General features: G+C 43.1%; 1 protein-coding gene across 3 annotated transcripts in view; it reads right to left on the bottom strand.

The window, feature by feature from the left end:
- The window catches only part of DIP2A (disco interacting protein 2 homolog A), a 113,511-nt gene that overhangs the window by 35,227 nt on the left and 63,950 nt on the right, over nucleotides 1-14,334 (bottom strand). For all 3 annotated transcript variants that reach the window (XM_071562896.1, XM_071562897.1, XM_071562898.1), the window contains 11 exons: nucleotides 13,620-13,817; nucleotides 12,275-12,366; nucleotides 11,899-12,009; nucleotides 10,691-10,814; nucleotides 9,714-9,823; nucleotides 8,639-8,741; nucleotides 7,081-7,145; nucleotides 6,656-6,749; nucleotides 6,163-6,282; nucleotides 4,406-4,520; nucleotides 3,365-3,504 (listed from right to left, as the gene is read on the bottom strand). In XM_071562896.1, coding sequence (XP_071418997.1) covers nucleotides 3,365-3,504; nucleotides 4,406-4,520; nucleotides 6,163-6,282; nucleotides 6,656-6,749; nucleotides 7,081-7,145; nucleotides 8,639-8,741; nucleotides 9,714-9,823; nucleotides 10,691-10,814; nucleotides 11,899-12,009; nucleotides 12,275-12,366; nucleotides 13,620-13,817 — 1,272 coding nt within the window. The remainder of the gene's footprint in view (nucleotides 1-3,364; nucleotides 3,505-4,405; nucleotides 4,521-6,162; nucleotides 6,283-6,655; nucleotides 6,750-7,080; nucleotides 7,146-8,638; nucleotides 8,742-9,713; nucleotides 9,824-10,690; nucleotides 10,815-11,898; nucleotides 12,010-12,274; nucleotides 12,367-13,619; nucleotides 13,818-14,334) is intronic.

The raw sequence follows: 14,334 nt of genomic DNA, 5'->3' as shown, positions 1-14,334 counted from the left end.
TCAAGAGCATGACTTGTCAGTCACCAGAGGGGCAGTGACCAGGTGGTGGTATGTCCTCTCCTGTATGCCAAACACCAAGCCAGGGTGCACAGGGCACACCCTCCATGGATACCACACAGGAAAAGCATCGATCTTACCAGGCACAAGTATATCCACTGTTAGAATGTACATGCAGACTCATTTGAAAATATGTCATTCATTTCCTTAAGTCATTAATTCCCTTTCATTTGGCACACACCTGTAAGGAACCACTAACCTTGAGTTCCTCTGCACTCTGGAAAATTGCTTTAACAGGAAACAGAGACATCCATTATACTCCAGATGAACTCTATCATGTATATTCTGACTTAGAAAACACACAGAGAAATTTTTGCTGGATTTTTTACCACATGGACAAACTGGGAGCAAATCTGACCCAGGTTCTGACAGCCCAATGCTAATCAGAGTCTTCAAGAAGTTAATTCATTAAGCTGTCCAAATTCTGCTTAACCTACAAGCAGTTTTGCCACTGTATTTTGTAATAACAAGAGCCATCACTTCCAAGCTGTATCACCCTGAGGCACTCAGTGATACACAAATTACTGTTCTCTCAGTCAGACAAGTCCCTCAACATTTCTTGCTCACCTGGAAAGTTCTAGTAGTGTTGTTGCTGCCTGTCAGGGCACCCTAATCCCCTGAGATTTGCCAGACAATGATCCAAGGAACTGGACAAAGGGGTTGTCACAGATTCCCCCTCACTGCCCATCAGGCATTTCACAAGGACAGGGGGGTGTTTTTCATTAACAACTCATGGTGAGGTGAAATTCCTTACCCACAGGCACACAGGGAACTCTTCCAGCATCCCAAGGCAGAGTTTACCCTGGCACTGAGCAGATGCTTTACGGAAGATTAACCAAGGGCACTGAGATCTCCAACAGCTGAATATGAAGAGCAGCTGCAGGTTGTTTTATGCTTTAGTGCAGTCAAGCACACCTGCCCACACAGCAAAGCCAGGAGCATCTCCAAGGCATAAACTGATCCAAAGAAAGATTTCAATCAATTCTGCATCAAGTACCACCTTCCTGAACAAAAACTGGCCCAACAATGTATTTAAGCTCAGCCAGTATACCAGAGGATTCATGGCTGCCTGAAGGGCACAAAGACTCATTCCCTCCATGGCCCTGTGACTAAGTTATAATCTAAGCAGAAGCCTGGGAGAAAAGCTGAATTTCAGTGGGTCTCAAGGGCACAGCAGCAGTGAGGACACTCAAACCAGGCAGCAGGAGCAGTCCATACAGAAAAATCACTGCTCTGTCCAGACACAGACGACAGTCAGAGAACCAGAGAAATGATCAGGCTGGAAAAAACCCTGAGAGAAGCCACACAACAACCAAGTGACTTCTCTGCTGGCACCTTATTCCTCTGTGTGTGTAGTCACCACAGCTCAATGTCTGCAGGCAAGTTTTGACATTGAATGTTCAGGTGAAGCAATTCAAAAGCCACTTAAGCCAGACTGGGTCACCCTACTTTTTTTCTCCCTTGCACTTACAGTGTCTCATTGAGGCCACCCAAAAATCCCCAATCATTCTCGATGGCTGTGCTCCCATTCCAACCTGACTGCAAAGGGGCTTCCTTCCCTTCCTGTTGGTATGAAATGCAGAGCTTCTGCTCAGTCTTTTATTGGTAGCAGGAGGAAGCTCTAAATGTGAATTTAAGTTCAGTAAAAATAACAGAACCCTCATTCTTGGGGGTTGCAAAGTGTTACTGGGAATAATGAGGAAAATTAAACAAGATCAGTGAAATTTGCTACATCATGGCTGAGATGTCATCAGCAGAGTGGGAAGGTGCCTCCTCCTCCTTGTGTCAAAGCCCTGGTATAGAGAAGAGGTTGTTGCTGAAAAGGCACAAGTTGGTTTCCACTTCATCTTCCCCCTGAGTAAATGCCCTGCAGAGAGGAGGGCTATGGAACCATAGCAAGGCATGAGGTTCATATGGAGACCAAGAACAGCAAAGCCAAAGGTGTCAAAGGCATGACCAGAACCAATGAGGTTCTTTGGTAACTACACAGAACTCTAAAAAACCTGCATTTCATCCTCTCCATGTACACCAGGGCAGGTGAGGACAAGGCCTGAAGTGAGTGGAACCTTGAGACAAACAGTGCCATGGAACTGGCAGCCTAAAGGCTGGAGCAGACAGCACTACATGTCCACTCCTTCACCCCACTGCCCACAGCCTTAGGTCTGGTTTGGCACCCCCTACCTTCATTAACCTTCTGCAGAGCGCTCTCCTCTCCACATGAAGCATTACCCAACAGCAGAGTCTCAAAGAGAACAGCAGTGAAGAGACAAAGGTCTCTCCTTCAATCCACTTAACAGGTTCAGGAACAAAATCCAGCTCTGCCTAATTCGGGACGTTACAAACAGATGTCACCAGGAAACAGGTTAACCCAGGACTGAGCAGCCTGCTGGAACATCCAGTCTGGCACTCTCAGGATAGCTGATTTTGGAATGGATCTCCAGAGATCACCTGGTCCAACCCCTCAGCTGAAGCAGGGACATCCACAGCCACCACCTGCCAGGGCCACATCCAGGTGGCTCTTCAGCATCACCAAGGTCACTCTATGACCAACCTGGGAAACCAACTTTGGTGCTCAGTCACCCTCACAGTGGAAAAGGTTCTTCCTTCTGCTCAGAGGGAAGTTCACGTGATTCAGTTTGTGTCAAATGGCTCTTGTTCTGTCGCAGGACACTGAAAAGAGCCTGACTGGTTCTTCTCCAGAACTTCTAATGGAAGACAATATCCACTGCTCTCCCCTCACCTACCAAACCAGTCACTTCACCAGGCTGGTCAGGCATGACTTGCCCTTGGTGAATCCATGCTGATCTCCTGCACTTTCACTGATTTACTTCCTTGTCCTCCACATTCATGAGAAAATGGTTTCCAGAATTAGTTGTTCCTTCACCTCCATGAGGTGACTTTCAACTGAAATATTCTATTTTATTCAAGTCCCTTCTAGTCCCCTCTATTCCATGGACTATCAGGGCACGATGAAAGCTGTTATTTGTTATTATGCTTTATGTTCTTCTATATGTTTCTACACAGGTGTAGGTCTGTCAGAACCAATGCTACCAAGTAAGGAGCAAAAGAGCTCTGCAGACCAGCCCAAAGCACGTGCCCAACCCAATATTTAGGGTCAATCTCTACTGAAAAGGTTGAAAAATCCAGCTGAGACAGCACTTGGTCATCACACTCAGGTGATGTGTCAAAACATAAATCATAATACCTTAAAGGTGTTTAATATTTTTATTTATTCTATCAGCACAAACATAATAGTAAAGATAACTGATGTGGAATATGCTTAAACCTACAAGAAATGCTTTCCTACCTCCAGGCATGATCTGCCCAACATCCTGCACAGTTAACACCGACAGCTTCTCCTCTGTATCCACTCTGATGACACCAAAGCTCAGACAGTTCATGGACAGCACTGCTTTTCCTGGGGGGGGCCCACCCAGCTCAGGAGGTCTGGAAAACACAAAGCCCAGTCATAGAAGGATCACCAGAGCAATGGTGTTATGGTCACCAAAACCATTGTTTCTCAGGCTGAGTAAGGTAAAGAGAAATAATAATTTCTCACTTTAAACAAATGAAGGTTCAAGATTGGTAATATATTGTAACTAGGTGAAAAAAACCTAGAATAACACTCTTCAAAATCTCAAATCTTTTGTTTCAACTTTTCTTGAAATTGATTTTCTGAAAAAGCACATTTTGATCAGAACCACTACAAAAAAAATTCAGCATATTCCATCCATAGGCTTATTAATAAAGTATTTTTTTTCAGAGCATTCCTTGCTATCTCCAGAAATCCAACTGTACTTCTCAGACCAGTTACAAATAGTATTTTTATTGTTTAGCCCCCTGTTTACAAGACATTGTAAATAATCAATTAATTGAAGATTCAGCATCTTCTCCCTCCTAAATAATGAGGGTTGTTTCGGGAGCATTTTAAAAGGTCCTTCAGCAACATCAGTGAGGATCAGATGTAGATTTTCCAAACCATGAAAATAACACCTTGTGTCTGACTAATCCTAGAAAACAACGAACTTTTCAAAGAAAACAAAACCAATCCATCCTTCAGTGAAGGAGATAACTGAGGGCTTCATATTCCCTCTGCTTAGGTCTTTGGGGCACCTTCATGTGGGTCATGGTCTTTCCTGACCACCATCCCAACACCACACTCCCCATCCCTGGAAGTGCGCAAGGAAAGGTTGGATGGGGCTTGGAGTAACCTGGGCTAGAGGAAGGCGCCCCTGACCATGGCAGGGAGGGTCAAACTCCTTCCCACCCAAACCATTCTGTGATTTTATGATACATTTTGATAGCCGAGAAAAGTTTTGGTTCACTTCTCCAAAAGGGAATTAATTACCTGCGAATGGCAACTGTTAAAGCCTCTGAGGAGCTGGCACAGGGACAAATCACTTCTGGCCTCAGCCCCCTGGACTGAAACACATTCAGGAAGGCATCACAGGAAGATATGGACCCTAAAAACAACAATCACACCATTGGAAACATTTTGCCAAGGGCAGCAAAGCTTGAGCTGCAGGAATTCAGAGTCTGTGCTGAGCTATAGGAATATTGTGGCTTTTGTGCACAAAACCAACACACTTTCAAACTGTTGAAAGATATTCCACACTATTATTAAAGAGTAGATTTGGAAAAAGAACTCCCAGTGACTAACAACTAATTCACTGAATGAAATTCCCAACTCATACTCCTCCTTTGGCAGCACTCACTGGCACTTCCCATCATGGAAAGTCCTTCAGGGATCAGAATACTTTGTCCCTAAGGGTCACTGTATGTCAACTTCTTACACAGTTCCTTTCTGATTGTTTCTTACAGAGGTCACAGCATTTAAAATCGAACACCAAATGCTTCTGACATCCCTTCACTTCTCTACCTGGCCTTCAGCACTTGGCCCAGAATGGATTAAATCTGTTCCTACAGATCTCCAGGGATCAGTTCATGTCAATTCAAGTGAGAGTGTAACACTCAGGAAAACATGATATTGAAAAAATTAATTTCCAGAGCTAAAGAGAGCCAAGAAGTGCAAACAGTGGCACACAAACAGTGTTTTACTGCAGAACAAACTGCTGACCTTGCCAAGCATCAGCTCTGACACAGGGCTGGCTTAAAATTCAAAGCCAGTTGCTCCTTGTGAACTTTGCCAAAACATGCTGCAGCAAAATGCTTTCCCTTCTGTGTAAGGATTGTGCCACATCCAGTCACACAGGCAGGAATAGTCTCATCCAAAATATTGAGTAATTGTAATTGAAATGAAACCAATTTTGGAAAGTCACCTGGAGAGAAATGCAAGTGGGTACTTCTGGAAAACACTAAGTTCTTACCTACATCTGTGTACAGTATGGTAATCTGCCTTGGGACACAAACCCATGGACACTGGAATTTTCTGAACATTAAAAATGCTTATTGTCAAAACACTAAGAAAAATTGTTGGAGGATAAAGAGACTCAGGAACAATTTTTGTCAATAGATTTCAGTGATCAGGGACAGGCAAGGACATGTATAAATTCTTCACAGCCTCTGATATCCCAGTGCTTTTGAAGCCTAAGTAATATATATATTAAAAGTGAAATTTCTTGGACTATTGAAATGTAAGTACTCACATGCCAATCTCCATTTCTATTCTGGAAACTTAGAATAAAAAATTACCCAAATCATCAGTTAAACTCTGTGGGGAACTGCTGTTGGACATCTGTGGCCCAGATCTACCTCCATGCAATCCTCAGAACCACAGGCACTTGCTTCCTAAAGCCTCTTGCAATTCTTTTAGGCTGACATGGCTTAATTTTATGTGCATTCCTCATTCCCATTCAAGCTTTTGATTTTCACCTCCAAAGTTACACCTTGGAAGAGCTTTACAAAATCTTGGCCTTGGAAACTTCTGATCCATGGCACACTTTCTCTCTACTTATTAAACGCTCTTTCATTTTTTACATGTAAAACTCATCAAGACCTTCATTTGAAAAGAACCTGACACTCTGAACTATAGGTTCAGGAAAATGAGCTGTCCTGAGATGCCAGGAACACATCCTACACACATGAGGTATGTAAACCACCAGAGCCTTGGCAGGGCTGGCACTCAGGACAAAGCTCCATACTCACAGGGATTGGCTCCATCTGCCACGATCAGCATCCGTAGGGAGCTCAGGCTGACATCCCTCTGATCCCTCTGGGCCAACAGTGACCAGTGCATATCCCGGGATTTCACCACTGCTACACGGGCTGGAAACCAAAAAAAAATTATGCTGCTTGTGCAGAACAAAACACAGATCAATTATAAAATTATTTAGGCCTTCTTGTGTATTTAAAAGAATTTATGAAACAAATTATACATGTAGAAAACAAATACAAACCCAAATATTCAACTACTGCGACAGGTGTACACTCAATGTCTCCAGATGGGACTTAAATATAGAATTTAAATGTTATGAATCCAAATACTGAGAAAGGCAGTTTCTTTAAGGTCTCTCAAAAGAAACCTCCATCAGTGAAACTGTCAGCACACAGATTAGAGAAATGGAGTACACAGGCATTTTATATAGACAATTTAGTTTGCTTTTCAATAAATCTAAAAAATGGGTGAAGTGAAAATTACCTTTGTATGAGCAGACTTTCTGTATCCAGGAAAGTGGATTAACCTTCATTAATGCATAGGGAATACTGATGACATGCATCCTGTTCATAACACTCTGTGAGAAAAGGATTAAAAAATAAACTTCCAAATGGCTCAAAAATACCCAGCATGTCCCAGATGCTTTAAAAAAACTACAGCAAAACTCTCACAGTTAAATATCAGTGAAAACTGTGTGTCTCCTGCATGAAATGTTAGTGAAAACTCTGTGTGTCCTGCATGAAAACATACACTACATAAGTTACTGAAAAAGGCATTTTTCTGAAAAATAAAAATATAAAAATAGGAACTGTTTGAGAGTTGAGGAGCTCATGGCCTCATTCTGACACCAGTGCCCTCCCCCAGAGAGAAGCACTTGCTGCAGTTTTTTAATTCCTTCCAATACTCACTGTCAACACTCCATGCCAAAGGCCAGCATCTCTCTTGAAATCCAAGACATTTGTTAGTGTTTCAGCTGAAAGGGAAGGAAAAAAATACCAGATTTAACAAGGGTATTTGTAAGAATACTTAAGAATTCAAAATATTTGCTAAAGCAACTCTGAAACTTTCAACACTGCTAAGAACCAAAGCTCTGCTCCATACCTGTAACAAACACGCTGGTTGAGCTCCAAGGGGCTTGGTTTATTGACAGCAATCATCTCTGAATTATGATTACAAACCAGACTATTACACAGCATTTAAGACCTTGATTAACTGTAATACCCCTCCCATGTGTTTGTAGTATCTGCCAATGAACTATGCAGACCAAAAGTTTAGTTTGGAAGCAGACTTCTTCAGCTGAGCTGCAAAAGTTCATTTACATTTGAAAGAATTAAATCCAGTGAGCAATGTTGCCATGGCTGTACTAAATTTTCTTCAGTATCTTCTCTGAAAAATTTAAGTATCTTAGGTGATTAAGAATCAAAGATTTTAAACCAAAGATTCACCCTGATTTTCAAGGGATATTCTGTATTCATTAAGTGAAACTTGCTTATCAGTGGTACAGGATGGAGGAATGCAGGAAGTTTTTGTTTAATGCTGGTGTAGATTAACTGCAGCCAGATGGTCAAAGACAAGAGCAGTTTTGGCTTTTCATTGGGAGAAGGACTGAAAACAAGCAGCTCTCATAGTACATTCACATTCCTATGGAGATCACAGAACCATAGAATGGATTGGGTTGGAAAAGACCTCCGAGATCATCAATCCAACCCTTGGTCCAACTCCAGGCCCTTTACCAGATCATGGCACTCAGTGCCATGGCCAAGCTCAGTTGAAAAACCTCCAGCAGTGGGGAATCCACCCCCTCTCTGGGCAGCCCATTCCAATGCCTGAGCACTCTCTCTGCAAACAAGTTTTTTCTGCTCTCCAACTTCAATTTCCCCTGGCAGAGCTTGAGCCCATCGTGCCCCCTTGTCCTATTGCTGAGTGCCTGGGAGAAGAGACCAACCCCCACCTGGCCAGAACTTCCCTTCAGGCAGTTCTAGACAGTGCTGAGGTCACCTCTGAGCCTCCTCTTCTCCTGGCTAAACACCCCCAGCTCCCTCAGCCTCTCCCCACTGCACTTGTGCTCCAGTCCCTTCTCCAGCCTTGTTGCTCTTCTCTGGCCCTGCTCCAGCCCCTCAAGCGCTTTCCTCAACTGAGGGACCCAGAACTGAACATAACACTCAAGGTGTGGCCTCCCCAAGGCAGAGTCCAGGGGAAGGGTCACTGCCCTGGGCCTGCTGGCCATGCTATGTTCTTTTGTGGGACATGATCAGCTAAGAGAAGATCCCCTCCTTGACTATGACTTCACAAGTGGTTTCCTCCCTCTCACAAATCACGCCATTATGAATAAGGGATCTTGGCTTTCCCTCTGCAGTTAAAGCTCCTGCAGTGTATCCACAGACAGTGAACATGATTCTGCACCATAAATTTCCTGAAGCCTCAAAGCTGTTGGTACCACATTGAAGTTACACCCATCTGACTCACCTTCTGAGTACCCACATGCCTGGGTCAGAGCGTGGCAGTGTGCCAGCATGGAAGCATGAGAGATAGTGATGCCCACGGTGCTGCCCTCCTTGCTGGTTTTGTACTGGGAATACAAAGTGCACACAAGCATTAGGTTAACAACAGAATCAAAGGAATACTGAGATGAGCTCAGTTGGTTAAAACTTGGTTGTAATAATGCCAAGGTCATGGGTTCAATCCCCTGTGTGGGCCACTGACTTAAGAGTTGGACTCGATGATCCTTGTGGGTCCCTTCCCACTCAGAATAGTCTGTGAAAGTCATTATAATGATGCTTAAGGATTTTAGTGTGTTTTTGTAGATTTTTAGAGCCACATAAGATGCAGAGATTCTTCCAGGTTGCTCACATCCTAAAGTGAGTTCCTAAAGTTCTTTCTCACAAATTGTGAGCTTTCTCCTGCCCTGCCAAGGCCATGGTGTTTGTGAGGAGCCACCTGTAGAGAGCAAGAAGATAAAACACAAGAAGGCCTGGAGGTGCTGGAAGATCTCCAAGGGGCAGTGCTGAGGACCCCCATGGGTGGGGCACAGAGGGAAATGAAAATCGTGGTTGGTTATCAATATCTCACATGTAAATTACTAGAAAAGTTGTAAAATTTTAACATTTCTGGTCATGTGTGTGCAGACCTTCTGGTGTGCACCTTGGAAGCTTCTAATAAAGGTAACTTGTATATACTTCTGCATTAAAATTGGTTTTTGAGTGTCTGTTTTCACAGGAATTAGGCAACAATAAAAGCAAAGCAAGCTTTTTTAAAAAGTCAAAAAGCTAGCATAAAAATACATTTATGTGCAGAGAATACACCAGTATCATTTGCATTTCATTTCTCTACTCTAATTAAACAAATTGTCCCAAGGATCCTAAAATGCTGATTAACCCAAGTCTTCAGCCTGATTCCACACAGCCACTCAAGTGACAGCTTGGAAACATCTTGTTTCACAGATAAAACTATAATAGCCATCTCTTTAATTTATTAAGAGATTAAAGGAAGAAAATGTCATGTAAACTATGATAGAGCAACCACAGAAGTTACACCAAGTCACCTCAATATAAGCAATCTCAGTGCTGGCATCTCGCATTTGGGGGTGCCAGTCCTTGGTTGGCTTTGCCAGGTGCTTCCCATCAATCACAAACCACATGAGCCGAGGCCAACCTGCAAAGAAAAAGAAGTGTTACTGTCCTCCTGTGGTAGTTTTGGCTTTAGTTCCAGCCAGACCTCAATCCAGCAGGCCCAGAGGATGGGACAGAGATCAGAAGGGACAAGAATCACCTGACTTAAGCAACCAAAGAGATATTTCATACCATCTGACATCATCAAGAAGTTCAAAAAGAGAGGGAGGTGGAGCTTCTGTCCCTTTTGCTCTTTGCCTCAGCCCCTGAGGCCATCCTGCCCTGCCCTGCCCAGATCAGGCCTTGTCACCATCCCTGCTGGGTTATCCAGGGAGGGAACATTTGCTTGGTCATTTTTCTCCTCTCTTGCTGGGATTTTTCTCTGGAATAGTTTTTGGGAGGGTTTGTGGGGTTTGGATGGTTGGAATCTGTATTATTTAGTTGGGTGACTTGGTAGTTACTGTTGTTACTTTGTTTTTCCTCACCTTTATACATATATATATGTATGTATGGTATCATATTCCGATTTTAATTGCCTTTCTTTTCTATAATATAAGAAACTTGCTATTTTGGGTTCTGGGTTTTTTTTCCCCTCCCTCCTTTTCCCTTAGTTGTGGGTGGGACCCTTTCTCTCTGTGTTGGGCAGTTGGCATTTTGCCACTGAACCCAACACACCTCACAGTTCCAAAAAAAAGGGCTTTTCCACCCCAGAATTCAGGGATGGCAACAGCAAGCAAAGGCTGGAACCACCCCTGCCCTCCTAGAGAAAAAGGAGGAAGCAGTACTGTGGTGACAACGAAGGCAGTTTTTATGTGTAAGCTACAACCACACAGGCAAACCCAAACACTGCTGTTTTGACAGCAACAATGAGCAGAACAGCTTTTTATGGCATAAAAAAGTAACCCCCCACCTTTGAATGTGACCACTTCGCCAGTCTGAGCTTTGGGGAGGCCTTTCTGACAGGCGTCAGTCGTCAGAGCCAGGGTCACTCCACAGCTGCGCAGGAGAAACCCGATCTGCTGACTCCCAGCATCCTGCGGGGAACCACAACATTACAAACACCAAAGCTTTGGGGCACTTTCCTGCACTTTCCCCATGTTTACAAAACATTGTATCACAAGAAAAAAATAAACATGTATCACATAGGACCTTTTATGGAAGATAAACGACGGAGAAGTTTTGTTTTGTTTATTGGCAGCCAAGATTTGGTAGCAGATCTGGCAAGGAAGGCAATGCCAGAAGTGATGCTTGTGCATCCCTCTTCAACCCAACAGGGATGTTCACATGTTCTGGTGAAACAGGAACCCGGTTTGATGTTGTTCCTGAGTCTTGACACACTGAGGAGCAGAGCCTGTAGCTTTAGCTCTTTCCCAATAATCTCAATGTGTGTGGGATTCCACCTGTATTTCCAGTAACTATGGTATCAAAATTTTAATTCTTTAAATAATTTCTATGATTGCCTATCCTAAAATACTTAATACTATGGTTAGTAATAGCACATTAATACTTTCCCCCTCTTTCCCTAATGAAATATAAATATATAGAATACAATAATATATAATTGTAATATATATAATTACATTTCAGTATTATTATATCATTATTATTATATAATTATATAATGTATCACTATATCATTAATTATATAACTATAAATACATATTATTAAATAAATATTTATAATGTAATATTAAATATATATCACATAATTATATAAAGTTATCATATAATTTTAATTTGTAATATATATTATATATTATAATGATATAAAATTATTTTAAATAAACAAACAACCAAATACACGCACATATAGATATATATACACATATATATACACACACATATACACACACACATATATATATCTATATATATAAAAAATTGTAAAATATATATAATTCCATACACACACATATATACACACACATATCTATATATCTATATATATAGATACATAAAAATTGTAGTATATATATAATTCCAAGCAGTTCAGTTGATGCTTTCAAAGTGCAGGCTCTGAGGGGTCCCTTGTAAGGTCTGTAGGATTTAGACACTCTCCCAACACAAACACTGCATTTATTTACCCAAACCATAGAAATTCTGAATGTGTTTTCCCACCTTTCTTGTGAGTGGAACTTCTATTGGGACAGGAATAAGTTCTGCCAGGAGACACCCATAAAATGCCACCATGAACATCACTGGATCACTATTGGGAAATACCAGAGCTACCTACAAAATACATTAAAAGAAGAAGATATGTGGGGTTTTCATCATTTGGGAGAGAGGAGTGGCTGCTTTTAACTTTGTGGGACAAAATTTTCACAATCATGTGCAGGTTCATAAGAACAGAAATACCAAATATTGGGACAATGTATTATTACCAGTCACAGAAATGACTGTTTCACATTATGTTATTACAATATATTATTACAAGGCTTTTTGAAGCTTTTCATCACCATTTCATCCCCAGGGACAACTTCCAAGAGCAGCCTACCCTGTCTCCAGACTTCAGCAGGGGCTCATTCTTAGTGCTCAGCTTGTTCAGCAGGGTATAGGCAAGTTTCAAGCTTCGACTCCATAGCTTGCCTAAAGAAAAAAAAAAGAGAAATTAAGAAACAGAAACTGAAACTCTAACATGTAATTGACTAATCTCAGTGCCTTGTATATCCTCTAACCATGACAGCTGTATCAGAACAGCTGGTAGAGTCTAAGTACAGTTTAGAGGTTTTCATCTTTTTATTTTTTTTTTTAGTGTAAAACTAAACATGATATTCTAAACAACTCTCAAAGCTCCATTGTAGAGTAATTAAAATAATGTATTTCCTGCGTCCTTCATCTGTGAGAATGCAAACAACAAAGTTTAACATCCTAACAAACTTGACAATGAAATGCTGCAGGAAGCTGTTCTGAAGGACAGAGATGTCTTTAAAAAAAATGGAATTTACTGTAATATTTCTAGTTCATTGATTACAAGAAAGTTCCACTTCCCAGCATAATATCCTGAATATGCTCCTGGAGTATGAGGCTTATCTGTGGGAATCTGTCCTAGTTCAGCAGGTGGGACCAGTTGATCCCTGTGTGGGTGTGACCAAAGCTGTGGATTCTCCACCCTCCATTCATTGCCCACCAACTGTTCCCAATGGCCCATTGGCAGCAGCTGCCCCGGACACACCTGACCACTCAGGCTGGGAGCTGGCTGGGAAAGAAGCCTGGCAGAGGAGATGGGAGAACTGCCCTGCAGGGAGTCCTTGGCACCTCCACACCCACCTGAGGGCTCAGCTCTGCTCATGGGCCAGCAACGATTCCAAAATCCTCCCTGACTCCCAGAGTCAGATCCCCCAGTGTGGAACTCCCTGCCCTGGGGGAGGCACTGGGGGCTCCCACCTGCACCTGAGGGGATGGAATCCTGGGGGTTGGGGACTTCTGGGACCACTCATGGGATCCAGAGGAGGAGCAGACCCTCGACAGGAGGAGCCCACCACTCTCCACCAGACTGTGCCATCATCTGCACCAACAGGTTTGTCACCTCCTTTTCCTTTAGACTCGGGGGAACCACGTGGGGCTCAGCACAGGGGCCACCAAACCCCCCTGTGTTTGTGCCCCAGGGGGCTGGGTTACACTGCTGGGTTTGTGGGTTAAAATCAATTTCTCTTTGTGTCATTGCATTTATTGTAATATTGTTATTAAATTGTAACTCTGACTTAGAATCTTTCTTGAGCTGGGTTCATTTCTCCTGCCGGTTTGCCTTTAAACCACCAGAGAATCTCAGACCTCATGTGGTGTGAGCAGTTTCTCCCAATCTACCCCCAACTCCTCCTGGAAGTGGCACCAGCACGTACCGTAGGTGAGGGTGGAAATGGCCTTCCCAGTGGTGTCCAGTGCAGTCAGACAGGGGGCCTTGGGCTGGGTGGTGCCCCAGTGCTGCAGGGCAGCCAGCAGAGAGGGGGGCCAGTTGGTCACAACGCCTAAGGGCTCCCCTTGAAGTACATTCATCTGGTGTCCCTCAGGTTTTGGTTGATTTGGGTCAGGCTGTTGCACTAAAACCAGAGTACAGTAAATGACAAACATCAATCCTGACAGAAAGGGAAAGTTACACTTCACAGACTATTCCATGAGCCTTTTCTCCTCCTCCTCACAGCTATCATTACTCCTCTGCTTTATGATGATGCTGTGCTAATTATCTACTGTCTTCCCCAAAAGTAATCACAGAATCCTAGAATGGATTGGATTGGAAAAGACCTCCGAGATCATCAAGTCCAACCCTTGGGACAACTCCAGTCCCTTTACCAGATCATGGCACTCAGTGCCATGGCCAAGCTCAGTTGAAAAACCTCCAGGCCTGGGGAATCCACCCCCTCTCTGGGCAGCCCATTCCAATGCCTGAGCACTCTCTCTGCAAACAAGTTTTTTCTGCTCTCCAACTTCAATTTCCCCTGGCAGAGCTTGAGCCCATTGTGCCCCCTTCTCCTATTGCTGAGTGCCTGGGAGAAGAGACCAACCCCCACCTGGCCAGAACTTCCCTTCAGGCAGTTCCAGACAGTGCTGGGGTCACCT

Source organism: Pithys albifrons, chromosome 8, assembly GCF_047495875.1.
Source record: "Pithys albifrons albifrons isolate INPA30051 chromosome 8, PitAlb_v1, whole genome shotgun sequence".
NCBI classification, from domain to species: domain Eukaryota; kingdom Metazoa; phylum Chordata; class Aves; order Passeriformes; family Thamnophilidae; genus Pithys; species Pithys albifrons.
The sequence above is the reverse complement of the archived record's forward strand: the minus strand, read 5'-3'. Positions and strand labels throughout refer to the sequence as shown.